We start from the raw sequence: 27,461 nt of genomic DNA, 5'->3' as shown, positions 1-27,461 counted from the left end.
TCTTTCCCTGGGATGTCTGTGGTCTTGAGTCTCCCCTTTCAAGGGGACATGAATTGAAGCTAAGTCTACTCCTTTAATCATGAAGAAAGTGATGCTTTGAGAAAGTTAATCTGCTGTTGATATCAGGACCAGAAGAGGAAGGGAAAAGCCTGGAAGCTTGTAGACTAAGGAAACCCCTTCCACAGTAATTCTGGAGCAAGGTACTAAGCCCCTATACTTTGATCTCGTTCCTCCAACCCAACCTTCCCTTGAATTTCTCAGATGACTAATTTACTTTGTAACCTTTTGAAATATACTTAAAAATTAATTATTAGGAAAAGATGCTGTGACAGGAAGCATCCTAATGATCTGATGGGGAAGTGGATGTGAGAGTACCTATAATATCCCTGATATTAAATGCAAGGGATGTGATACGGGAGCAGGTCCCGGAGCACATCACCAAAGTCGGAAAGCCCTCATAGGGAAGCCTACTTTCAGCATCAAAAACTCCAGTTCTGAAGCAATCCTTAGACTATTATGAATTTGAGAAAATGTCCCATAATAAGGCAGTCTTCATTATACATAAGAGAACTCAGGTGTGGGATAGGCCACATGAAGGGAATGTAGAGAAACTCATTCAAAACCTAAAGCTTCAATGTACATCAGAACTAATATTACAAGGAAGCTCCGTGACTGCAAAAATGTGAGAACTGTTTCTTCAGGAAGTCCAAATCCAAGCATCAGAGAACTCAGGAAGGAGAGGAAATGTTCATGAAATTTACAAAATCTCCAGCCTCAAGTCAACCCTCTCTCAAACATCAGAAAAAAAGAAAAGGCAGGGGAGGAAACTAAACAACCGCATACTTGGAAGATCCTTTTGCCACAGACCAGTCCTCATTTTATATCAGAGCACTCACACTCAAGAGAAACCTTCAGAATGTTATGAAGGTGGGAAAACCTTCTGCCAGAATTTACCCTTCAATGTACATCAAATTACCCATAGAGAAACCATATGAATGTAACACATGCGTTTAAGTCATATCTTACTAAATGTGAGCTAATACACATGGGGGGGAAAACTCAGGATACTGAATGTGGAAGGTTTTTTCAGAAGTCAGCCTTTACATCAGAGAACTCACTACACCTGTAAAGAACGTGGGTAACCTTTCTTCCAGAATAACACCTGTCAAAGAACTGATTAAGGAAAGAAAACCTTCCATGTGAAGTCAAATCCCTAATTCAGAACCAAAGAACACACATAAGGGAGAAAATCTCCAGGAATAATGAATGTGAGAGTGCTTTTGGCAAACTACATGTATTTACATAGAAACACTACATAAGCAAGAGCAGCGTAAGACATGCATCCAGACAAAACCACTCACTGACTCTCAGGGGACTCCTAAAGGAGAGCAACCCTAACAATGCAAAAAATGCGGGAAATCCTTCTGCCAGATGACAGAAATCTTTATAAACTGGAATATTCACATAGAAACCCAGAGAAAATGTGTAAGGAAGGCTTCACCAAGAAGTCACAACCTACATTGAACAGCAAAGAAACAACATTTGAATACTTTGAAAGCGTGAAAATTTTTAACATGAAATTTAAAGCCTGGGGAAATTCTATCAAGTTAGGGAGTATGTCAAAAACAACTTCTCCCAGCAATAATATTGTTCGAAAAGTCATGTTTAATATGTGATACCAAACCTGTATCCAAAAAATAATCTAGTAAACTCTTCTGTAAATCCAAAATTTATAAATAAAAAGATTTTTAAAAAGAAAAAAGTCAATCCAGTCTAAAGGACACAGGAGCCAGCTCAAGGAGGCACTCAATGGCCAAATCTGTGGTAAGTGGAGCACTAAAATAATTTAGTAATGAATTATAAATCATTAAAAACATACAAATTTATGAGCCCATACTGATAAAAGAGAGATAAGATTGATCAATCAAGAAGACGGGAAGTCTCTTGCTTATAGTAAAAATGCCAAGGGCTAACTGAAAGAAGCACTGGGATTATAAAATCATTACTTTGCAATCATATGGCAAAAACTGGATCAGACAAGAATCATAAATGGATACCAAATCCAGGCGGAAATTTTGATGAGAAACAGAATATCTGCAACGTCGAACGTGTCTCTCCACAGGCTGCTGATTAGTTGCAAGGGAAGAAAATATAAAGAGAAATAATACAATGGAGAAATCCGACAACGTCTTGACCAGTGATAAAATTAGTATCTACGGGAGACAGACAGACATCGTGTGCCTCCAGATGTGGCGCCCTGAGAGGGACATATCACCCAGCCAGGATTCTGGCTGAGGGTGCTTAACCTCAACCTACTTACAGAGAAACGTCATGCAAACACAAGATGAGGGCTGTTCCTAAAAAAAGGAAACCATGAGGGGTGGGCTATTTCCTCAAAAATATCAATGTTGTAAAACGGCAAAAAAAAAAAAGGGCTTCCCTGGTGGCGCAGTGGTTGAGAATCTGCCTGCTAATGCAGGGAACACGGGTTCGAGCCCTGGTCTGGGAGGATCCCACATGCCTCGGAGCAACTAGGCCCGTGAGCCACAACTACTGAGCCTGCGCGTCTGGAGCCTATGCTCCGCAACAAGAGAGGCTGCGATAGTGAGAGGCCCGCGCACCGCGATGAAGAGTGGCCCCCGCTTGCCACAACTAGAGAAAGCCCTCGCACAGAAACGAAGACCCAACACAGCAAAAATAAATAAACTCCTACCCCCAACATCTTCTTTAAAAAAAAAAAAAAAGTCTCTAGAAATATCCCAGATTAAAGGAGGCTAAAGAGACATGATACCAAGGACTAATTCCTGTATTAAATGAGGAAAGATGCTAATAAGGACATAATTATATCAAGTGACAACATTGCAATACAGACAGTAAAGCAGATAAAGACAAGTATCGATATAAACTTATGAATGGGTGTGCTGTGGTTATGGACAGCTCAGCGAGAGGATGGAGAAGAGGCAGAAAGTGCAGAAGAGAAGGTAGATGGGGTAAAATATGAACAGTAAGTGAATCTGGCTAAAGGGTATACAGCTATTCGCTGTACTATTTTTATTTTGCAACTTTCTGTAAGCCTTAAGTTACATCCCCCCAAAAAGTAATTTTTGAAAAGCCAATTCAGCATGCTCTGGACCCTATCTCCTCCAACAATAGTTATCTCTCTGTCTCATTTGCCTTTCCCCTCTTCACTAGATCATTCTGCCAAGCTTAGAAACATCTTCTTCATGTTCCAAAAAAAGGCAAACAAAAGCAAAGCAAACAGCTCTTGATCCACAGCTACTGGACCCACTGAAAGACTCACATTGTCACTCTGCCACTTTCCCTTTATCTTCAAACCACTGCAGCCTGGCCTCTGCCCCCATGACGTGGTGACACTGCTCTTCCTAAAATCACCCGACACCCCCCGGGTTGCCAGCTCCACAGATCCTCTTCAGTTCTTTTGCTACTTAACCTTTCAACAGCATTGGACACTGTTGACCACACCTCTTCCCTGGAACAGTCACTTCTCTTGGCTTTTGATCAAATACTCTTGATTTTCCTCTGGCCCCTCTGCTCCTCCTAAGTCTCCTTTGCCATCTCTCTTCATCCCCTACCTGACTTTTAATGGTTATAGTTCCTACGGGTCTCCATCTACACTCTCCCTCAAGGGATCTCATCCACTCCCATGGCTTCAAAACCATCCAAAAACCATCTCATCCACTCCCATGGCTTCAAAACCATCTGTGGCCCAGATCTTTCCTCTGAATTCCATACTCATACAGCTCAATTGCCTTGACATCACTGACCAAAACCTCTCAAACTCAACATATTCAAAATTGAACTCTTGCACTCCCCAAACCCTAAATCTTCTCGCCGAGTCTTCCCATTTCAGGAAGTGCCACTTCCACTCACTCAGCTGCTCAAGTCAGAAAACCTAGATCATCCGCGGGATGTTGAAATTATCAGCAACATTTTTTCTTTATGCTTTTCAGTGGTTTAAAATTTTCCTACAATAAACATACACTTATGAATACATTAATTAACTAAAATTAAAAGAACCAAACCTCGTTCTTTTTGGGTAATCAGAAACAAAACAAAGGTTTGCTTAAACATAATGCTTTATAGCCTCATATTTGTTCTTAGTTGTAGTTTCATGAATGTCTAAATAAGAGTACTAAAAATTAACTTTCACATTACCGGAAGTGTTTGGATCTACTGAGGACATCACAGCATCAGCTTCTATCTAGAAAAGAAAAAAGCATAGGATATACAATTTCATCAAATGTTTTCACAGTACAAGTTCTTAATTCCTGGGGTGCGGGGAAGGAATGTATTTTATGAGAAACCAACTTTGTTGAATCCAGCAGACAAGTAACATCACAGGACAGCTATAATAGTCATTTTTCTCTTCTATTAATAAGATACCAGATGCTGATCTACTACAGACTCTGATGGCCCCCAAAATTTAATTGCATTGACCAAAACAGTTTATCATATAGAATCAACTTGACTGTCACATATACAGAATAACCTAATACAAGCAATTGTTACAATGGGCTCTATGGGTTTAAATTTTTTTTCCTGACTGTAATAGTAACATGATGTAGAAAACATGAAAAATATTTTTTAATTATGAAGAAAAACATCTAAAAAACCAGCCATCCAGTGAAAACCATTGTTAACATTTAGGCCTAGTACAGCTTTTTTTTCCCCCTCCATGCATTTTTAAACATATTTGAGAATACGCTACATATTAAGTTCGGGGACCTGCCTTCACTAAATAATAAAACATAAGCATTTTCCCAAATTGTTAAGAGAGCTTTATAAACATCATGGAATTAGAATCTTGGCAACATCTGATGTAGCTTCTCCACCTTGGAGAAGCTGGCACTTCCCTGGTTCTTCCCTGGTTCCTCCTGTCCCTCCCAGACAACCAGTTCCCAGTGCATCTTCTTCATGGAGTCCCCACCGACCCTTAATTGTGGGTACGCCCCCCATGTTCTCCCTTCAGGACACTGCCCTTCACACTCCACATACTCCTTTTGGGCAATGCCACCTCAGTCTCATGCTTTGAGCTACCACCTGTGAGGAATCCCAAATCTATCTCTAGCCCTCACCTCTCCACCCAACTTCAGATTCCTACATCTAAGGGAGGTGGCACAATCTGAGAGCAGATCTTTACCACCATCACTTCAACACCCAGCACAGCACTTAAAAAAGGAATGCACTTGGGGTGCTTCTAGCCTCCTCGAACTTAATATGCCCCAATCCGAACTCACTGCCTTTCCCCCAAACCTACTCCTTCTGAATTTTCTTATTTTCTTATCCCTTTAGTCCTGTTGTCACATCACTCTGATACGGCCACCACATGCAACCATGAATCACCAAGGCATAACTTCTCCCACCACCACAAAGAGCTCCCAGACACTTCATATCAGAGTCTACCTCCGCTGCTCTAAATGATGCCCAGATTCCTATTAAAGTTACCACAGAATTAGACCCTTCTCCTTGCCCTCCTCCCTTTCTGTTCTTAATCTCTTCTCTATCTTAGTATTTATCAGAGTATTATAAGTCTCTCTACACTAAACTGTGAACTATTTCAAAGTAGGGTCTATGTTTATTCACCTTTATATTTCTAGCAACTAGCAAGTGCTCCTTTTATTAAATGGGAACACAATAAATTTCATTCTGTAAACATTTTCATGAATGCAGAAGTGATTTATTATTTTAGTGCCTTACTGCTTCATGACCTGCATTCAGTAAATATTTCGTTTGCTGAAAAGCAATGTTTAAAAATAAAACCCCAAGTTGAAAGAGGTAAAATGGCACTAGTGGGCTCTACGTTTTTTAAGGATATACAGTTGTTTCAGTGTCACTTTTATACATACTTCTATGTATGTAAACATATCTTCACAGTTTACACTTTCATTTGTATCTGCTGGGCTGGATTAAGCTTTGTTGTGATTGTGACCAATATTCAGGCCACGTGAGCACATCTTATCACATCACCAATTAGTTGTAATAAATGTTCAATGTACACCCAAAAAAAAAAAAATCCCAAACCTCAACCTATTATAAGAGGAAAAATCTGTTAAATTTCACAGAGGTAATACATTAAGTGTCACTTAATAAAACTTCATGATTGTTACAAATGATTGTTAAGTGTATAGGTGATTTGCTATATCCGTATTTCATTGTTTAGCGATCTGCAGTAAACAAGCATTTCCTTTGATTAAAAAATAAAATCCAAAACCCCAACCAAAAGTAAAAATCGGTTAAATCTGATGGTGTGTATGTATGTATGTTACCACATCTCTGTACTTGTCATTAAATTCCTCACTTACATGTTCTAAAATTAAAATCAAGTAAGTAGATCCAAAGGTGATAAAGGTAGAATGAGACCAGATATCTTTCCAGCTGAACCTGGGTTAAATTCAATGCTTCGAAAGCTGAGTCCACTTAGCTGACCTGCTCTGGAATTCCAGCTGAAATGACTGCAGGTTAACAGGAGAGCTGCAATTTCTGGGAGCCAGCCCTGAAGCTCCATAATCAACCTCTCAGTAACTAAGCAACTCCTAGCAGTTGAACCTACCTGGGTGGTTCATGGGACATATTTATATCAACAGAATGTATTAACAATGAAGTTGTAATACATTTAAGCATAATGAAGAACAGAGAAGTGGGACATCATGTGGTCCCTGGCTTTACAGGGCCCGCAATCTGACAGACAGGTAGAGCCCACTCATAAGGAACAATTGGGCCAAAGCAGTTGCCCAGCCACTTTGTCTGGGAGGGATGACATTCCAGGCAGAGCCCTGAGTGCTCCCTCTGTTTGATGCCTGCAGCTGAATTTCTTAAACCGGGCCAAGATCTTGCCCCTGATTAATTCCAGTTCAGCAGCTTAACAAGAGGGATCCATCACTAGAATGGATGTAAAGGACAAGAGGAGCAGCACAAGGACAGGAGGCATAGGAAACCTGTCCTACTAAAAAGGGAGATTCACTGAAGTTCAGCTCAACTCTCCTTAATTAGTGCAACCTTTCCTGGAGAGCAATGCCCAACAAAATTTCAAATGTACCTAGCACTTGTATCTCTAGGAATTTATTCCACAGATATATCCACAAGCAGAGATATAGTTATAAGAGAATGCTCACGGCAGCAACAATATTTGTAGGAATGAAAAATAGAAACAATTGAAATGACCAAAACAAGGAAAGTAGCTAAAGAGAATACTAAGCAACTATTTTTTTAATGTGGTGTGTGTGCTTTTATGTTCTTCTACTGTGAAGTGAAAAAAGCAAGTTAAACTAAAATAGGCATACTATGCACCCACTTTTCAATACAATGCTAGGCGTGTTTGTCAATACATAGGAAATTTTGGGATGATACACAAGAAACTGTTAATAATGGTAACTCCTGAGGAGTGGGACCCTTTGGTAGGGAGGGAGGGGATTTTACACCCAACTTTATACTTTTCTGGACCATTTTAATTTTTTGACTATGTAAATGCATTATTTTCATAATTTAAATGGAGCAAAATTTTTTTTCAATTTAAGAAAAAAAAAAAATCCTGCATGTCACTTCCTCTGTGAATTCCTTCTGTTACCAACATCCCACTCCCAGGCTTCCCTCTTGGAACCTCACTAGCATCTCATAATACTCAATAATACTTAATACATCTCAATAATACTTAATATTATTAGCAGCCTGGTGACTTAATCTTGATGGATTCTAATTCATTCCTGAGTTGGATTCTTAAGACAAAAGTAAAATTCAGCACTGGACACATCTCTGAAATTGCTCAAAAGGCAGTGGTTTGCTTCATAAACATCCTAAGCTAGCCCTCTGCACTTTATTTAGAACCCATCCACTATTGTATTGTCAGCCCAGTCCCCAAATACAAAAGAAAGTTCTACCTTGGAAGGCTTGTATCCAAACAGCATTAGAACAGCAACTTTAAAGTCCTCTCTGCTTAGATAGCCTTTGTTTTCTTCATCGCATGCTTTAAATACCTAAAGAACAGCAAATATCTTTAGTTAATAAGACAGAAACCGTTTGTTCTATTATTACTAACTTATATTAAGTTTAGACCTCCCAAGGGCTGGGAAATGGAATTTCATTACCCTAATTTTAATCCTCAAGAAATCTTAATCTGCTGGGACTTCCCTGGAGAACCAGTGGTTAAGACTCCGAGCTTCCACTTCAGGGGGCACGGGTTCTACCCCTGGCTGGGGAACTAAGATCCTGAATGCTGCCCCCAGGGCCAAAAAGAAAAAGAAATCTTAATGTGCTAAAATTTACCCCCCCCAAAAGTGCAAACGACTTAATCGCTGGGTTAATTCCTTTAAACCATTCGGATAAATTCTACCGAAAATTCAATCTCAGAATTGGGAAGGTGAGGCAAAAGGGCTGGCTTTGAAAGGCGGGAGGAGAGATGGAGATTACAGCTTGTTATACACAGACTATGTCGCGGAGAAAAAAAGGAGTTGGAAGTAGAACATTGGACAGGGATCCAGAAGCCTTCCTAGTTTCGGTCATTAACCATGACACTTCGGAAGGACAGTCCAGCCCCTATCTGTGCAACAAAGCTGAGTGAGAGCCAGGCGGGGTGACGGAAGTGAAAGTCCCGGGTCAAGTTTAAGTCCGAGACAGCCCTCCGGACACTTACTTCCACCCACTTCTTGTGTTCCGACTGGCTGGCTTCCCACCTCCGCGGCCGGGCCCCGGCCTGGGAGAAAAACATCGCGACAGCCACACGAAAGCCAGAAGGCCTGAACTCGCGGCCTCTGCAGCCTACGCCCGGCTTGCAGCAACCACCCGCCAAGCTCCCCGCAGCTCGGGAAGCTGAACTTGGCCGGGTACCTCCAACGTCTTCTCCCATTGGACGGCCTGCGAGCCACTGGCGTTGACCCCGAAGCTCTATTGGCCAGAGACTTTGTTTAATAACGTTTCCTTGGAACAGCCTATGGCGGAGGAGCTTTCAGGCCCGCCCCCAGCCTTGGCTCCGCCCCTCTCGTCCCTTTAACTCCTGGCGCGCGGCTGTGGATCCCGCTCACCCGGGTGCTGTTTCAACGTGTCCTGCATGATTCTTTTCATTTTCTGCCCCCACACCTTGTAGTAAATTACTTTTGATAATTTTGATCAATGGCACTATGCTAAACATTATAGGAGACACAAAAAGAGTGTGAACAAAGCCTAAAAGGAACCAATCAAAACAAGACCGGGGCTCCCGTGCAGATCAGCAAGTCATTGGAATAGAGCCCTCCAGGGTAGCTACTGTGTCTGTTCCGTCCTCCCTATAAGCCTAGCACTGAGCACGGTACCTGGCACAAAACAGACTTTCAATAAACGAACCAAGTGAGCCCTTAGGACCTTTACCCCAAGTTATTTCATTCAGTCCTCTAGGAGAGGTGCCTGGTGTGAAGGAAACAGAATAATATCAACAGCACTGAGCCCAAATTCCACAGCAAACATCCTTATTAAAGGCAAGGAATATGTGGAGGGTTCCGCTTTGCAAAGGAGTTTATCTCAGACCTCTTTCAGTAAAATTAAAAAGGCAACACACATAGACACACACACACAGGCACACGCGCCTCTTTCAACGAAGAAACGGGCATTCGAGGTTGAGTCTAAGGGAGCTCGTTTAACCTTTTATTTTACAGCAGGTTTTACAGTCCGCTCCCCCAGGAGAACCCACTCCTCCCGGGACACCGGTCTCAGCCCTCAGCTTCCTCGACCCCCCCCCTCCACACACACACCTCGAGCTCCGGGAGTCTGAAGCTATGAGAACCTCTGCAAAGCGGATAAGTTTTGCTAATTAACTACGGGAGAAGTGAGGGAAATTTCTTTTCCTCCCTCCCCCTTTTAGGAGACGCGTCCAGGAGGTGAGAGGGGAGCTGGAGGCGGCCAGGTCTTCTCTCCGCCCCTTCTTGCGGGAGCGCCCCCTCAGCCCCTCATGACCTGGAGGGCTTTAGGACCCAGCTGCGGGCGTCCCGGAAGGGGAAGGGGCAGGGCCACTCTGGGCGCGCTGCCGGCTGGAGGGTTTGAAGCGCGCGCAGGCGCGAGTGGCGGCGGAGCGGCGGGATCGTAGATGGTTGCGCGTCCTGGGGGCTTCAGGTGAGTGGAGGCCGCGGGTTCCGGGGCCTCCGGTGCGCGTTCGGCAGCTGCCCGCGCCTTTTGCTCCTCCCGGCCTGGAGCGCGGGCAGCCGGCGTTCGGCGAATTCTTCAGTGTCCCGCGGGGCTAGAGGTGGATCCGGGGGGAAGCGGAGCATCTTGTAAAGACACTAGGTAGGGTCCCCTTCTGGGCCTCGGCTTCCTCCAGTAATAGTACCTCTTTGGCGCGAGCAGCTGCTGCTTGAGGAGACCAGAGTCCTGCTGGAGGGGTCCCCCTCCGCGGATTCTTATTCTGACTCCTCCACGTAGTAGGCAGATGGTCTGGAGAGTTAGTGATAGCTAGCATGTTGGGCGCTTACTCTGTGCCAGGCACTTAACCTCTGTGTTTAGTCTCCCCATAAATGGAAACAGTTGTGAGCGTGAAATGAGTGTATGCCCAGTAAAGGTGAGCGCACAGAAAACAGTGTAACCCGGAATCAGCTCACTTTACTCCGTCCCGACCGCCTTCATGAGCTACCAGAGTCCCTGCAGGAGCCGCCTCACTTCGACTTTTGTCTCCCTCCAAACCATTCTCCATACAGAGTTGTAGGGAACGTAATATTTTAAAAAAGTAGATCGGACCAAGGTACTCCCCTGCTTATTAAAAGGTACTCCCCTTCAGTGGGGCCTACTGTTCTTAGAATAAAATCCAGGATCTTTAACTTACTCCTGCCCACCCCCTTCATCCTGGACCACCTACCTGTCTTCCTTACCCAAGTCTTTCTGTGTGTTTTTGGAGTTACTACAACCTTGTTCTGGTCTTTGCAGGTTGGGTTCCCTCATTTGGAATACTCTTCTTTCCCTCCCACACTTTTATTTGGCTGATTCCTTTTCATCCTTCAGAGCTCACTTAAATGTTAAATTCAGGATAGTCGAAGGTAAGGGCATCCCTGTTACTCTCTCATACCTGTAAGATATAATGAATATTTGTAAAGATATCTTGGCTTTTTTGGTTATTTTTGTGTCAGTCTGTTCCTTTCTCCTTGAAATATAAGCTTTTCTAGGACAAATTGTTTCTATGTTGTTAATTTCTTATTCCCAGGGCTTGGCGCATAGTAGCTGCTCAATAAATATTTTTTGAATGAACATACTCTGGGAGGTAGGTATGACACCCATTTTACAGAGGAGGAAGTTGAGGCTCAGCAGTTAGTTAACTTGCCTAAGTGCACATTTACCACCTAGTAATGACTGGATTTGAAATTGGAGTCATATTTGCCCACTACTGGCCACACCTGGCCTCAGTTGAGATTGACTCCCATGCCCTCCTGATGGTCTGCAAGCTCTATAAGCAGGGTCAGCTGGAAGCATAAAAGAAATAGCCCAGCTGGGTCTGGGATGGTAGCGGGAGAGGAGGAGGCAGCAACTTTAAGAGGAGTATCCATTTACATCCACAAATTTTTTTTTAGTATCTAATAGACACTCTAATGTTATGAGTTGGCATCTGGTGGTAGAATTTCTTTAGATTTTTACCCTCCTTGGCATTGTAGCTTAACACAGTGTTTGCCAAATTTCAGTAATGTGGTCGGTTGCTTCCTTCCCAGTTTTGTCTCACAACGTCTGTACTACTATTTGCGTAATATTTTTATTTGAACCCACTTTTACATAAACACTATCTTTTAGAAGTAGACTTCAGTTATTGTAAATGTAATGGAGCCATAAGATACTTTCTGTTGATGTTAAACCAAAGTGTTACTGCCTGCAGAAGAGCCCAAAATCCGTTATTTGTTCAAAAGCAGGAATAGAGACATTTCTACAAACAGCTTTCTCCTTGATTAAACTGAGACATTGGATTGGAATGGGAAAGGGAGGTACTTTCATAACATAATGTTAGTTAATGTCAGGTCCCAGTCACCTCCACTTTGAGAAATACTGCACTTTGCTGACCCACTGAATGTCAGCTCTCAGAGTCAGCCCACCTGTGTTGTAATTCTGATCCTGGTGTCACCACTTACCCAGAGTGTGGCGTTAGACCTGTGCTGTGCGAGATACTGCCCAGGGAAGACAAACCGTGAACAAACAATTGAGGGAAAACACTTAGGTTCTATCCTTGTAAAGCTCTATGACTTGAGTATGAAAGCTGTCTGAGAATGCAGAGAATCTGGGCCTGTGTGAGAGAGAAATGAAATTCTGATCCTGAGACCAGATCCAGTCCTCCAAAGTAGAGTCAGTCGCTGGTTAATCTTGGTGTTTACCAACAGCTCCTCTTCAACAGGCTAAGCACCTTGACTGCATAGAGAGGCTGATAACCTGCTAGGCTTAATGATTTGTTACAGTTTTATTAGCATATTACAAAGGTTTTTTTTGCCTTTAATTGGTAAATAATCTCAGGCACATTTTGGATTGTGAGTAGATCCAAAATTTAAACCATGTATAGAGCAGACAAAAACTTTTTTTTTTCTCTAGGAAATGTCTTTTTCAAAGCTTTATTTTTTACCCACTTGTCCTTTTTTGGAGGGAATTCTCTGTCCTCCTCCCCTCCCCCACCCACATGTGGTTCTAGAAAGTGTAGATAATGATAAAACTGAAAAATGTAGAAATCTCCTAAATAGCTCACAGTCACTAAAGGCGAATAAATATTTTCTTTCAGAGTTCTCAGGATTTTTGAATTCCATTTTATTTATACGTAATTGATCTGGGAAGAGGGGTGGTGGTGATCTCTAAGTTCTGCATACAGCTCCTTTTCTCAGGCTGGGAGCTGAACCCTTTTTTCACCTAAAAACTCTGAGACCCTCTCTTTGCTTTAGGATGGGGCAGGAATCTAGGGAGAACAGGCTGAGGAATCTCAGCTGAAGATTCTGTTACTCATTGCCTAGCTTTAGAGCTGGTTTAGAATTCAAAGGAAGTTAGAGCTTACAGCATAGTAGTTTTTCCAGAGATGGTTCTTTTGTTCTTAAATAATTTTTCAGTTACCAGCTAACTGACAAAATGGCTCCTTCAAAGTGAATTGTGATAGCAGTCTCCAGAGTCTAGAACACTAAGGGAACTTAAGTTTTAAAAAAACAGTCAAAACAAAAAACTGAGCTGTTTAAGTAGGTGTTAAGTAGTAAGTCTGTCTTAACCTCTTTCATGGGAAAACCTTGTTCTCAGATCCTGTTAACTGTAACAATACAGTTCCAACAAGCTTGATTATCTGGTGCCTTAACCCTTATCAGATTAGAAACAATTTAGGGGGAAAAACCTACTCAGAGTTCAAACAGCCCCTAGAAGTGGACTGAACACAGCGGGAAAGGACAGAGAACTTTTAGAAAACAAGACCTGGACAGAGTCTAGGGCCCCTATTACAGGAGCAAGTGTCTCCATCCATCTGTGGTCCCTACAGTTGTGGCTGCAAAACACTGTCCATGCCAGGTGGGCTTAATAGTGACCCTGGGCCATGAAGAATGAGTCAAATTATTGTCTAGATGCACTCTGCTTAAAAGCTCCTTGAAATGTGTAATTTACAGGAGAAAACTTATCAGACTTGGTCATTAATTGAAAAAGGTGAGAAGTTGTGCAAAGTGATAGATACCTTAAAAAATATATACTTTTTAGCTTGAAACATGAAAGTATATTCATTAGCAAGTCTTTCAGTGCAGAATTTAGCCTTTTTTAAGGAATGGGGGTTATGCTGCAGTCTGTCCTATATCTGTACTCATAGCAGGTCCTGCTTACGCTGTAGAGCAAACATGTAGACACTGTCCACGATCTGAGCACAGACTCTTGAGTTCTGTAATTTTCTTCTGGGTCTTGTACTAAAGTGTATTTTTTTTTTTAAATCACACTAAGGAACTCTTCTTTAGTTATTTGGGAAATCTACTTAGATAGCCCTTTACCCTTGAATTGGTGACATTTTGTAGGTAAGAAAAGCAAAAGTTTCATCTGTTTTCCTCTTTAGAGAGCAAGAAAGTAGAAGTTAAACTGTGTGGTTTAGAAAACAACGTTTTGCTTTAGTACAAGTTCTTTCTCTGCAGGTTTTCATGGTTTGATTTAGTATTAGATAATCATTAAGTCAGTTGGGTCCTCATGGAAGCATCCCTAGATAATGTATATATAGAATTGATCACTTGATACTGTCTTGAGGATTTTGTTAAGCTTTATGGTAAGTAGCTTATCTTGGGGGAGTAAGAAGTAGTCCCTGAAGTCCTTTGGGCTCCCATACCTGGGTGAGGAATAGGTGATAAATTCCAATTTGACCTTAAAAATATGAGCATAGTCAGAATTACTCCTGAAATTCCTTAAACTGACCTTAACCCCAAACACCTGTTGGAAGCTTCAGGGCTAAGAGTGGACATTTTTGTTTCCGACTTTGGCTCAACTCCATTTCCTCAGGCATTTAAGAACAAGGTCTAGGTGGAAAGACAAAGGGAGAGAAGCAGAAGGTGAGCAGGATTTTCGCCATCACTTTATTTGCCAAGTTCTCACGGCAGATTGTGGTGATGTGCCGTGAACACCTACAGAACCGCTGATGTTAGTGACACATCTTGGCATCTGGTAAGTGTCAGGTGTGCTGTATGTGTCCTAGAAGCTCAGGACACGGAATTTGAGAGCAAGAGCATGAGTGTGCCGGTGGCCTGGTGGATGGGAAATAACAAAATTTCCACCTTTCATTTCCAGAGGAAGTGTAATGTCTCAGGAAGGCAATTACGGGAGGTGGACGATATCCAGTAGTGATGAAAGTGAGGAGGAAAAGCCAAGACTGGATGAGCCATCTACCTCTTTTCTCCCGCACGCTGAGCAGGGAGCAGCCAGTGAGCTAAAGTACACCTGTTCCGAGGCTCGGAAAGCTGCCCACAGGAGGAAGATCACACCCATGAAATTCAGCAGCACAGATTCCGTTTCGGAAGCTTCACCTCCCAAAAGGCAGAAGGGCGGTTCCCAGGAAGACCTGGGCTGGTGTCTCTCCAGCAGTGAGGATGAGCTGCCGCCAGAGACGCAGCAGAAGCAGGCTAAGGACACGGGGGTCAAAGAGGAGAAAGGCCTCCCTTCTCCCAGAGATGGTGCTGTCCCAGGAGCTGGGCATCACAGCCCCTCGGCCGGCCACGGGCTTGAAACGTCAGGGGAAGGCCAGGACATCTGGGACATGCTGGGTAAAGGGAACCCCTTCCAATTTTACCTCACTAGAGTCTCCGGAATTAAGCCAAAGTATAACTCGGGAGCCCTCCACATCAGGGGTGAGTGAAGCCGGGGGTCTGGGAGCTGCACTTGTGGGGCTCCCCCTCGAAAAACAGGAGGGAAGCCTAGAAGGGATCTCTTAAGAACCCTCTGAACTTCTCTCAGGGGGAAAAAACCCCATTTTGACAAGCAGATGCATTCGTTTGACAGCACACTATTTGCTTAGCTCAGGAAGCCAGCGGATGTCTCCCAGAGCCCTGCAGGTCACCCTGCTGGCACCCCTTGCACAATGCTTAGAATTACTTAACTTGTAATTTAAAGGTTAAACTCGGTCGCTGACACTTTATTAACCAAGTAGCCAGCCCTTGACAGCAATAGTTCTCTCTGGTCCCTGGACCAGCAGTGTCAGCACCACCCGGAGCTTGTTGAACATGCAGATTCTCAGCCTCCTCTTCAGATTCCCAGCACCAGACTCTGGGAGCCTGGCCCTGCAATCTCCTTTAACCAGCCCAATCAAGTTTGAGAACCGTTGCTTGAAAGCCTGGTTTTGGTTCCTGGCGCAGAAGCAAAACAAGAAGTGCCCTGATTTTTGGATGCTGTGGTTAGTCCCCAGGGAGTATCTGTGTAACATTGTGATGTATACAGATATTTGGTCTTCACTCCCATTATAGTTGGGGTTTGGTTTTGGTTTTTGTCCCAGGTTCCTGAAGTAGCTCCAAGGTGATGAAGGGTGAAAGGAGCATCTTTTGTTATTCCTAACAAGCCCCTTTCAGCCACACCGGAGTGGAGTGTATGTTAATGCGATGGCTAATGAAAGCCCCTAGGAAGGGGGTTGCTGGTTGCCTGGGGAACCAGCCTGGTGATTAAAGCTGGAACTTACAGCCCTAACCTCCACCTCCAGGGAGGGCAGAGGGGCTGGAGATCGAGTTCACCGCTAAGGGCCACTGATTTAGTCAGTCTTGCCTGTGTAATGAAGCCTCTGTAAAAGACCCCTCACTGGAAGGGTTCACAGAGCCTCCAGGTTGGTGCCGACGAGGAGGTGCTGGGCCGTGGCGCACCTGCAGAGGGCATGGCCGCGCCCTGTCCCCCATACCTCGCCCTGTGCATCTCTTCCTCTGGCTGTTCCTGAGCTGTATCCTTTTATAATAAGCTGGTAATCTAGCGAGGAGAGTGCTTTTCTGAGTTCTGTGAGGCCTTGCAGCAAATTATTGAGCCCGCGGAGGGGATGGTGGCAACCCCCAATTTATAGCCGGTCGGTCAGAAGCACAGGGGGTCCGGGCTTGTGACTGGCATCTGAGGTGGGGGCAGTCCCGTGGGGTCTGATGCCACCTCCGGGTGGATGGTGTCAGAATTGAATTCGGTTGTAGGACGCGCAGCTGGTGTCCATGGAGGATTGGTCTGTGTGGGAACCGCCCCCGCTCCTGCTACACTTGGTGTCAAAAGCTTTGCGTGCAGAGAGGAAACAAGGGTTTCCTTTGAGAGAACGGCAGGGCCCCTAGAATCCCAGACACAGGGCCTCACCACCTGCTTGCTGTGTTGGTAATTAACAAAGGACCTAACATTCTTCAAAATCTCAGTTCACTCACCTTTAAACTGGGGATTCAGAAAAAGGAGATAACACATGAAGTGCCCGGCACAGTATATTCACGTGGCAGATACACAAAATAAACGTTGTCACCCGTATTTCACATTACCTTTCTTGCCCACATTCAAGAATAGATTGTGTTCACTGTTAATAGTGTTTTAATTATATATCCAATGTATAGTTACATCTTATGTGATGTATAAATGTTATATTTAATTCCATACTATAAAGAGTTTGATTCTGCAAGGTGTTTATTTTTCCTTTTTGCAAATGTCTAGGTGCTTTGCAGAAATATAAGATCTCAGTGTTTCATTTTATTTGAGAGAGATTGAAACAGGAAACAGAGAACTATGCAAGGTTTTGCTGTATGTAATAAAGTGATAAAGACTGGCTGTTAGCACCAAGGTATGGAGGAAGGAGAGGTAACATGATAGGAGCTTTTATATAGATTATCTCCTTTAATCCTTGAAACAGCCTTATGAGTACGTGTTACAGTTGTCCTCCTCGGATAGGTGACCCATCTGCAGAGAAGTTAAGTAACCTGCCCAAGGTCATAGAGCTGGCAGATGGTAGAACTGGGATTTGAATCCAGGCATTCCAGCCTCACAATGCATGCTCCTAAGCGTTTGGTGTACCACTCCAGCAAAGGCCATAATTGTAGGTTGTTTAGAAGATCTCATGGAGGAAGAGGGACCTCAGATGGGCCTTGAAAAATGGGTAAAATTTAGAAAGGTAGAAAGAGGAGTGGCAGTGGGGGCAAAATGGGGGCACCACGTTGCAGTTTCTCTCTTGATTGTGCAACTCTCCCTTTAAGGTAGGAGCTTCCTTAGAGGACTTTTTCGTTCTTTTAAAATCTTTGTACCCTGGCATTTATCTCCACATCTGGAAGACAGGAGGCACTCAATAAATATGGGTCAAATAAGTGAACGAGCCCAGTCTGAACCCTCAGAGCTGGCTTGGTGGTTAGAGCAGAAGTGCTGGAGCCAGACTGTCTGTGTTCAAGTCCCGACCCTGCCTGACCCCAGCTGTGTGGCCACGGGCGGCCCCCTAAGGAGAGACTCCCCATCTACAACATGGGAACGACAGACCCCCACGGACAGAAAATGGCTGCGAGGAGTGAGAGTTAACACGTGGAAAGTACCAGGAACAGGGCCTGGCACCCGATGGGTCCTGTCCAAGTGAGGCTGTTATAATCGGTGGTGGTGATGAGGGTTGTGTGCTTCCTCTCAGGGTGTAGACATGGCTTTCTGTTTTCTCTGAAGTAAAGCCTGAGTGGGTGCAAGGTGGCCCCTCCTTAGAGATGATATGGGTGCTAGAAATATGAGCTTGGAGCTGCAGGGGCCTCTGTCCTCCCTCCACGGGAAGCAAGAGCCCTCAGGCTCCAGAGAGCTGTCTTGCTAGTCCCAGACTGGGGAGGTTTCCTGGCGAGAGACTTCAGTGGGTACTTGAAGGAGGTAAAAAATTAAGAGATCTGGAAAGAGGAAGGACACTCATCGTTATTGTCCTCAATGGCAGTTTGTAAAATTGCCCAGTCATCCAGTACTAAAGTTGTAGATCTTGATTTTCCATTATGTTTGGTTAAATAATACTGATACATAATAAATATTATTAAATAGCCCAGGGAAATTTTCTCTTGAATTTTATGGAACATTAAAGTCTAGTCTTGTAGTACCTTTTCAGTGCATCATTTTCTAAGCCAGATTCTCATCAGTGACTATTTAATAAGTCAGTTGTGATTATTATTACTAGGTAGTCTTTACCAAAAATATGAAATTAGATATAAATGTTTTGTCTCCCCAGATATTTTATCTCCTCTATTTGGGACACTTGTTTCTTCAGCTCAGGTGAGTTTACAGTTTTTTCTTTGGACGGAAGGGGCAAATAACTCTGTAAGAAAGTGAGCAGTGGGACCTGTGGGCCGGTCCTGTGCAGGGTCCCTGAGATGGCACTTACCTGGAGCCTGGCACCAAACGCCGCAGTTGTGGGGTCCATCAGCCTGGAACATGGATGCACGACCACTGGGGCTTCTGACTCAATTGGGCCATAAGGACTGGCCAGGAAGTCACTCTGGAAGTTCCAACCTGAGGGACTTCTCTTTGGGACACTAATAATCTCACAGGACTCTAGTGCAACTCCCTGGGAGTGTGGGTAGAGAGGTGAAGGCCATGGCAAGTTTGATTTGATTTAGAGAAGTAAATGAGAAATTTCCTACACCCTCCAAAGAGAAGTGAGTAGAAGTTATGGATGTGGGTATGTCTGCATGTTTGGTTGACGTGTTTGATTGGCAGCTCTCCTGCCTCACAGAGCTGGTCCCTTTGCGTTGATAAATCACCTTAATGTGCCAGGCTCTCCAGCAAATAGAACAAGGTCTTGTGCCTAAAGAAGGCAAAGCTTTCTGTGTGCTCCATGTTCTGCTTGGCGATGGGAATCCTGGTCTCCAGATGGAACGTGGGGGGAATTTGTGTGTGTTCTCCTGGCTAGTTTGAGTCAGTATGTCCAGGAGGAGATCCAGGGATTACCCAGGCCTGGGGAGGACCCCGGTGGGTAAGTCTAGTCCAGAACCTGTAATCAAGATGTAATTGTCATAAGCCTAGTGAATGTCCAGTCGCAGATGCCTGTTTACAAAGCTAGCTCATAAGGCTGAAAGGAAATGTTCTTTTCCAAAAGTCATTTTTATAATTATCTAGGGGAAAAGGGATAAATTTATAAGCCCCATTAATCAGAGGACTCTTAGAAATAATGTAAAAAGACTCAGTTTACAAATACAAATGCTGCCAAAGCATGCAGAGGTAATTTTCTGTTTTCTCAGGCACTCCCGCACTAATTCAGAACCTTTGAATGGTGTATTCCCTTCAAGATGTATTTTAGGTTTGTTTATGAGTATTGTAGCAAATTGTCCATGTTTATACATAATATATGTAGTTCATTAACATTTCTTTGAATTCAATAACCACACACTTCTCCTTATAGACTGCTTTTCTGAATTGCCAGTGACTTCTTTTCTTCCCCCCATCCAGTTCAACTACTGCTTTGATGTGGACTGGCTCGTAAAACAGTATCCACCAGAGTTCAGGTGAGTTCCACAGAGTGATGGATGACGTCATAACTGTAATGCAGCCTTAAAACACAAGATTTGTGTTTCTCAGGCAGCTGCCATGCATCTTCTTTGAATATTTCTTTTGGAACTATTGAAATCATAAAAACGTTAAGTTATACTGGGAAAACAGCATTTTTTGATATATTCTAACTAATCACAAGCCTTCCTAATACAGATTTCAGCGTGTCCTTCTGTTCTGTCCAGAAGTAGATTAGGACAAATTTCAACCCAAATAAAAGAATTTTAGTTCCAATGTTAATATGAAGGAAAAGGTCACCGCCATCTGCGTTCTCGACCTATAAGCATGCCGTGCTTCACTGGGCACATCAGTGCTGTTTTTTTTTTGAGACTCTCTTGTTTCACAAGTGATTTTTCACGTAGCTTAGGAGTTAATGCAGGGGTCATAGGGCCTTCCCTTACCCAGATTATGGAAGTGATGGGTTTTCAGTCTGTCTGCCTCATATTAGGCAGTGCAAACCAAATAAACATGGCATCCCATGGTGACATGCCACCTGTCCCATTTCTAACACATTGACGTGGCAGAATCCCATAACAGCAAGTAAGGTAGAGGAATACACATGCAGGAAAATGGTTGTCAGGGTCCTCAAAGTCCATGGTGCATTTAGCACATCAGATTGTGGGAAGCTTCATTATTAATAATAGATAAAATGCTGGGAGTTCCCTGGCAGTCCAGTGGTTAGTACTCGGTGCTTTCATTGCTGTGGCCCAGGTTCATTCCCTGGTTGGGGAACTTAGATCCTGCAAGCCTCGAGGCACAGCCAAAAATAATACTAATAGATAAAATACTGTTGAAATTTCCCAAGCAGCTTTGGCACTCAAGGGCTCATATTTGACCTGTAACACATAAGATTAGTTTCAGCTGCATGTAACAGAAAAGTAGAAATAACAGTGGCTTAAACAGGAGAGAAAATAATTTCACCAACCTATTCAAAGTATTGGATGATGCCCACCCACATTAGGGAGGGCGATCTGCTTTGTTGAGCCACCGATTCAAATGGTCATCTCCTCCGCAAGCACCCTCACAGACACACCCAGAAATACCGGACGCGCAGGCTCAGCAGCCATGGCTCACGGGCCCAGCAGCTCCACGGCATGTGGGATCCTCTCGGACCCGGGCACGAACCCGTGTCCCCTGCATCGGCAGGCGGACTCCCAACCACTGCACCACCAGGGAAGCCCCAGAAATAATGTTTTATCTGGACACCCTTGGCCCAATCAAGTTGACACACAAAATTAACCATCACACTGCCTTTTTGTGATAGTTTTTAGAACACCAGTAAATCTGAAGTAATTAATGAGGACTTCAGCTTCTGTCAGTAATGTTTAATCTTTTATTTTTTAAAAAGACCTGATAATCTGATAACGGGAATCGTTTCTAGGTAACAGATGCATGATTATCTCTTACATTATTCTCTGTACTGTGTTTCTAGTTGTAAAATAGAAATTTTTTTCCAAATAGAAACAAACCGGGAAGGTGTGTTGCTTAGTTTTATTTTACCTGACATGTTAGAATAAAGCTATCAGGCTTAAGGGTTAGGAATCAGTCCTGGATGTGTGTTTTCTGTCCTGTTTTTTTTTTTTTTTTTTTTTGGCGGTCCGCGGGCCTCTTCCTGTTGCGGCCTCTCCTGTTGTGGAGCACAGGCTCCAGACGCGCAGGCTCAGCGGCCATGGCTCACGGGCCCAGCCGCTCCACGGCATGTGGGATCTTCCTGGACCGGGGCACGAACCTGTGTCCCCTGCATCGGCAGGCGGACTCTCAATCACTGCGCCACCAGGGAAGCCCCTGTCCTGTTTCTTTTTAGTTGAGTGTTGTCCCTTCATGTGTGGCAGAGAATCATTCTGCATGTGATTGATAATTGCGGAAGTTGTTCCTCTTGCTTGATTGCTTGTTGGAGAAAAATCCAATTTTTTTTTGTTGGGAGAGCTTATAAAGATATATTGGTTTCTAAGGATTATCTCACTTTGAATTAACCAGAGTAGATCATGGTTCCTTTAAAAGCCTTTTTAATGTATTCCTGCAGAATGTTTTTATATTGTCCTTTTGAATTTAAAAATAGGGCATTTTCAATGTGCATTGGGCTCTGTTGCATTGAAATATCACCACCTATTAGTGAAACTACATGCTGTGGGCCTGGGCCCCTTCACTTGTGTCCTCGCCATCTGGTGCAGGACCTTGCTCACAGTAGGGGTTTAACATACGGCTAGTGAGGAAGTGGTCTATTGTTTGGGCCAAGAGAAGGGAAAGAAAAGAGCATCATACTAGACAACAATGATTGTATATCTTTTAGTCTATCTGAATTTAAATATATTAACACAGAGCTGATGATGTGCCCTTTTGGACCAAAGAAGATAATTACTCGAGGACTTTCTTGAGTCACAACCCCTCCAGGTCACAGCAGAGCTTCAGGCTCAGGCTACGGGGCTCCATTATAAAGGTAACCAGTTACCGAAGGTTAACCGGTCAATGTCCTGTGCTGGCCCCCTACTCAGTCACCACTGAGTAGGCCAGAAACAGATGTCGGTGGTCAGTGACCCTTAACTGGGTGCCAGTTCAGCTTCATGAATGATGGATTTTAAATACCCCTGATCTCTTTTTCAGGAAGAAACCAATCCTGCTCGTGCATGGCGACAAACGCGAAGCAAAGGCTCACTTACATGCCCAGGCAAAGCCTTATGAAAACATTGCCCTCTGCCAGGTAAGCTACTCATTGCCCTTCGAGATCATGCTTAGTCTGAGAGTTGGAAGGAAATTGAGACCTTGAGTCTATCCACCCACCTAATGCAGGAATCCTTTCTCCAGCATCACCAGCAGACATCTGTCCAGCCTTGGCTTAAACGCTTCCTGAGGTAGCTCATCCTATTTGTGGGTAGCCCTCATGGTTGAAAGATTTTCCTTTATGTAAACCTGATATCTCTGTAATTAGGGTTCTCCAGAGAAACAGAACCAATAAGGGTGTGTGTGTGTGTGTCTGTGTCTGTGTGTGTGTACACAGAGATTTATTTTCAAAGAACCGGCTCACGTGATTGTGGAGGGTGGCAAGTCCAAAATCTGCAGGGCAGGCTGGAGACCCCAAGAAGCACTGATGTTGCATTTTGAGGCCAAAGACCGACTGGAGACTCATTCCCTCTTCCTGCAGGGAATGAGTCTTTTTTTAATTTTCTTTCCACTTTTCAACAGACTGACCGAGGCTCACAAACGTTCTGGAGGGTAATCTCCTTTACTCAGAGTCCACTGATTGAAACGTTAATCTCCTCAAAAAATACCTTCACGGCAACATCTGACCGTATATCTGGGTGCTGTGGCCTAGCCAGGTTGACACACACAGTCTTCTTCCTCTGCCTTCTACGTTGGTCCTGATTTTCCCGCTCTGGAGCCACATAGACTATATCTCCTTGCACATGTCAGTGATTCTCGTATCTGAGGTCATCTATTTTGTCCCCCTAGTTTTCTCGTTCAGGTTCAAGCGTTCACTTTCTTCAGTTATACCTGGTATATCAAGGGTTCCCTATCTTTCCCCAACCTGCCAGCCCTCTGGTTGTATCTATTTTGTCCATGTCCCTGTGGAAACGGAGGTTTCAGCATTATTGAGCAGGTTATTTGGATTCAATTCAGTGGCAGTTTGTTTCTCTGAAGGCAGCTTAAAACTGGTAGTTTCTATTGTGACATTAGCTGCCATTGACATTTCACCCATAGCCCTTAGTTCTTTTTCACAAGAATCACTCAATACTGGAGAGACCCATAGATCAGAAGCAGACCTGTTAGAAAACTACCTTGCGAGTTGTATGCTGCATGTGATCCTAGTCCGATGAGGGGCGTTAAGTGGTCTCAGAACAGGCTTGGTTTGCTGGGACCAAAGCAGAGAAGAGGCGAGAAGGCTGTTTCTTTATATATTCCCATAATTTTGTCCTGATACTTTCCAGTCAGTTCATGGAAATACAGTGTGACCAGTGAGTCTTGGAATTTCATTAGGATTCCTTGTTTTAGCCTCCACATCTGAAAGGATCTTTTTATGTGTGACGTCTTGTGTAAGAAGCAGGCAAACTGGGTGGGGAGGGGAGGCAAGGGGGTAGCATGGAATTCAGAAAATGTTAACATTTATGATTTCCTTCCTGTGGTGGTTCTGAAGTGGCTGGTGTAATATTCACCTTTTCCTCTTTGAGCAAGTTGGTCAGTCCATTCATGAGCAGCTTGATGAATGATTCTTTCATGGCCCTTTTCTCTCCTGGCCAATAGCTTAGTGAAATGGGCTCAGGATTTCTGCTCTTGGAGTACAGAGTCAAGAGTGAATTACATAGAAGCTAATTATTTTTCTTTTCCATTTTCCTTCTAACGTCCTTTTCCCTCCATCCATACAAGGTAAAAGAATTCCAACTTACGTTTTATCACTTCTTCTAGCCATAGAATATTATCTATGTGTGTATGTATATTTTTTTAAAGATTAAAACAGTGAGAAATCTCAACCTGATCAATTTTAAACCCGTCTCACAACATTTTTCCTGTGATGTAACTCACTGTACTTTATGTAGTTGGAGTTTTAAATTATTCCATCTCTTTATCCATCCTGTTCGCAGCTCACCTTCTACGCAAGATATGCCTTTGCTTAGCAGTTGCCTAAAATCCCCTTGTTTTGCATTTGTTTCCAAAGACAGAAGAGGTTAAACTGCAGTAGGATAGCACTTATCAGACTAATAGTGGGCAGAAAATAAAAGAACACGGGAATCCTGAAAAACAGCGATAAAACCAATGGAAATACAAAGTGTTTTTCAAATGGACAGAAAAGTTTAGGAGGGGTGGTGGCATGCCTAGTGGTGTGCTTCAGGCCAGCCACTAGAGGGTGTAACGAGCCCTGTCTTCCAAACCTCGTGTGAAGAGCCTCCGTAAGCTCCCATCTCTAGTCTGAGGGACATGGTAATGGCCCCATCCCGACTTATTGAAATACCTTTATATCTTGTCTTTAAAATGAATTTTTGAACTTTTTTTAGCAACGTAGTGTCATTTGACTAAGCTGGGTCACGTTAAGTCAAAGAATAAGTGGATGCTGACACTTTTCCCATTTTGCACACCTGGTGGTCCAGGTTCAGACTTCCTGGGTTCTGTCCCAGCTCTGCCCACTAGCTGTGTCATTCTGGGCCCATCACTTAACCACTTAAAGCCTCATTTCTTCATTTTTAAGATGAATTACTAATACTGTATCTCATAGGGTTATTGGGCAAAGAATTTGGTGCATTTGCCAAAAAGGAGCACCCATTAAATATTATCTGTTGAAATTATTATCATCCTTGCTTTTGTGCTTAGACTTGCCCAAAAGCCCACAACAAATCACAAAACTAAACTCAGAAGCCAAGTATTTTGACCATTGCTTTTTCTGAGCTAAATATCAATTTACAGAGTGGCAGCCTTTGTTCTAGTTTTGTAATTTAAAGACATGAAATACTGGGATTAGCATATACACACTACTATATATAAAACAGATAACCAACAAGGAACTACTGTATGGCACAGGGAACTATACTCAGTATTTTGTAGTAACCTATAAGGGAAAAGAATCTGAAAAAGAATAGAGATATATACGTATCAATATAACTGAATCACTTTGCTGTACACCTGAAACTAACAACATTGCGTTAATTTTTTTTTTTAAAAGAAAGACATGAGGGGCTTCCCTGGTGGCGCAGTGGTTGAGAGTCCGCCTGCCGATGCAGGGGACACGGGTTCGTGCCCCGGTCCGGGAAGATCCCACATGCCGCGGAGCGGCTGGGCCCGTGAGCCATGGCCGCCGAGCCTGCGCGTCCGGAGCCTGTGCTCCGCAATGGGAGAGGCCACGACAGTGAGAGGCCCGCATACCGCAAAAAAAAAAAAAAAAAGAAAAAAGAAAGACATGAAATGTACTTTCCTGCTCACTCTTCTGTGGCCAGTCCACACAAACGTGTGCCAGTCTGTGAGCAGCCCGAACACTGAGTTTACAAGAGTAGTGAACTTGGCCATCTGTCCGTGAGCATCTCCAAGACGGGCTATGTCATCTTCACTTGTGTATTCCAGTTGCCCATTGCTGCCCCCAGCAGACAGGCCCACCTGTGGAGAGTGGGCAGGGGCGCGCTTTGATTTTAATAGCACTTGCTTCCATTTGTAGAGTGCTTATCCCATGCAGCTCCTTTTCCTAAGCGTTTTATGTGTACTTTTCTCATTTATTCCTAACAACTCCCTGAATCTCCGAACAGTACCCTCATTTCAAAGAGTAGAAAGATGAGGCATAGAGATTCAAGTATTTTCCAAAGTCCTACATAGTTGTGAAGACAGGATTTGTGTCCATACACAGAATTCCTAGCTGGTAAGCTATTCTTGACATCTCTATTTATTTTAACTTTTTCATCTTGAGGCCTAACCAAGGTCTTGCTATACTGGATTTTAGATAAAATGTTTTACTTCCCCACCTACCCCTTGCCATTTGTTTGTAAAGATATCATTTTAAAACATGAAAAATGGATTTAATATATTTATTTTCAGCATCTTCTGTGTTATAAATGTAAGAAAACTTTTAACATCAATGTCTCAATACTGCCACCACTTGCAATGTTTCTTTTAAATATGCTTTGAAAACTTTGTGTGTGTATTTCTGTATAAGCCAAATATTTAATTTTAAAACGTTGCATAGAGTCTTATTTGTTTTTACTAGTTTTCTGGCTTCTAAGGAAATTAGGCTTCTCACTTCTAATTACTGTTATTAAAAATGCAATATGTATTGAATCATTCTGGGTAATGAAAAAGAAGTTTTTTAAAAAATGAACCTCACTGGATGCTATTCTAAAAGCTGTTTTGAATCTACAAACAACAAATGCTGGAGAGGGTGTGGAGAAAAGGGAACCCTCTTGCACTGTTGGTGGGAATGTAAATTGATACAGCCACTATGGAGAACAGTATGGAGTTTCCTTAAAAAACTAAAAATAGAACTACCATATGACCCAGCAATCCCACTACTGGGCATATATCCAGAGAAAACCATAATTCAAAAAGAGTCATGTACCAAAATGTTCATTGCGGCTCTATTTACAATAGCCAGGACATGGAAGCTTCCTAAGTGTCCATTGACAGATAAATGGATAAAGAAGATGTGGCACATATATACAATGGAATATTACTCAGCCATAAAACGAAATGAAATTGAGTTATTTGTAGTGAGGTGGATGGACCAAGAGTCTGTCATACAGAGTGAAGTAAGTCAGAAAGAAAAATACCATATGCTAACACATATATATGGAATCTAAAAAAAAAAGTCATGAAGAACCTAGAGGCAAGATGGGAATAAAGATGCAGACCTACTAGAGAATGGACTTGAGGACACGGGGAGGGGGAAGGGTAAGCTGGGACAAAGTGAGAGAGTGGCATGGACATATATACACTACCATATGTAAAATAGATACCTAGTGGGTAGCAGCCACATAGCACAGGGAGATCAGCTCGGTGCTTTGTGACCAGCTAGAAGGGTGGGATAGGGAGGGTGGGAGGGAGGGAGACGCAAGAGGGAAGAGATATGGGGA

The 27,461-nt window shown here is 43.4% G+C and overlaps 2 protein-coding genes across 2 annotated transcripts in view; one reads left to right on the top strand and one right to left on the bottom strand.

Annotated features, from left to right (window-relative positions):
• Nucleotides 1-8,722, bottom strand: part of EFCAB11 (EF-hand calcium binding domain 11) — a 146,122-nt gene extending 137,400 nt beyond the window's left edge. Inside the window, exons 1-3 of the mRNA XM_007471894.1 lie at nt 8,648-8,722; nt 7,896-7,991; nt 4,177-4,222 (exon numbers count right to left, since the gene is read on the bottom strand). Coding sequence (XP_007471956.1) covers nt 4,177-4,222; nt 7,896-7,991; nt 8,648-8,722 — 217 coding nt within the window. The remainder of the gene's footprint in view (nt 1-4,176; nt 4,223-7,895; nt 7,992-8,647) is intronic.
• A 6,010-nt stretch (nt 8,723-14,732) lies between these two features.
• Nucleotides 14,733-27,461, top strand: part of TDP1 (tyrosyl-DNA phosphodiesterase 1) — a 74,526-nt gene continuing 61,797 nt past the window's right edge. The window contains exons 1-4 of the mRNA XM_007471893.1: nt 14,733-15,281; nt 18,608-18,651; nt 19,825-19,880; nt 22,525-22,621. Of these exons, the coding sequence (XP_007471955.1) occupies nt 14,735-15,281; nt 18,608-18,651; nt 19,825-19,880; nt 22,525-22,621 (744 nt within the window). The 5' untranslated portion in view covers nt 14,733-14,734. The remainder of the gene's footprint in view (nt 15,282-18,607; nt 18,652-19,824; nt 19,881-22,524; nt 22,622-27,461) is intronic.

Source organism: Lipotes vexillifer, unplaced genomic scaffold, assembly GCF_000442215.2.
Source record: "Lipotes vexillifer unplaced genomic scaffold, Lipotes_vexillifer_v1.1 scaffold751, whole genome shotgun sequence".
Taxonomy (NCBI): domain Eukaryota; kingdom Metazoa; phylum Chordata; class Mammalia; order Artiodactyla; family Lipotidae; genus Lipotes; species Lipotes vexillifer.
Note: the sequence above shows the minus strand (reverse complement) of the source record. Positions and strands in the feature narration are given on the sequence as shown.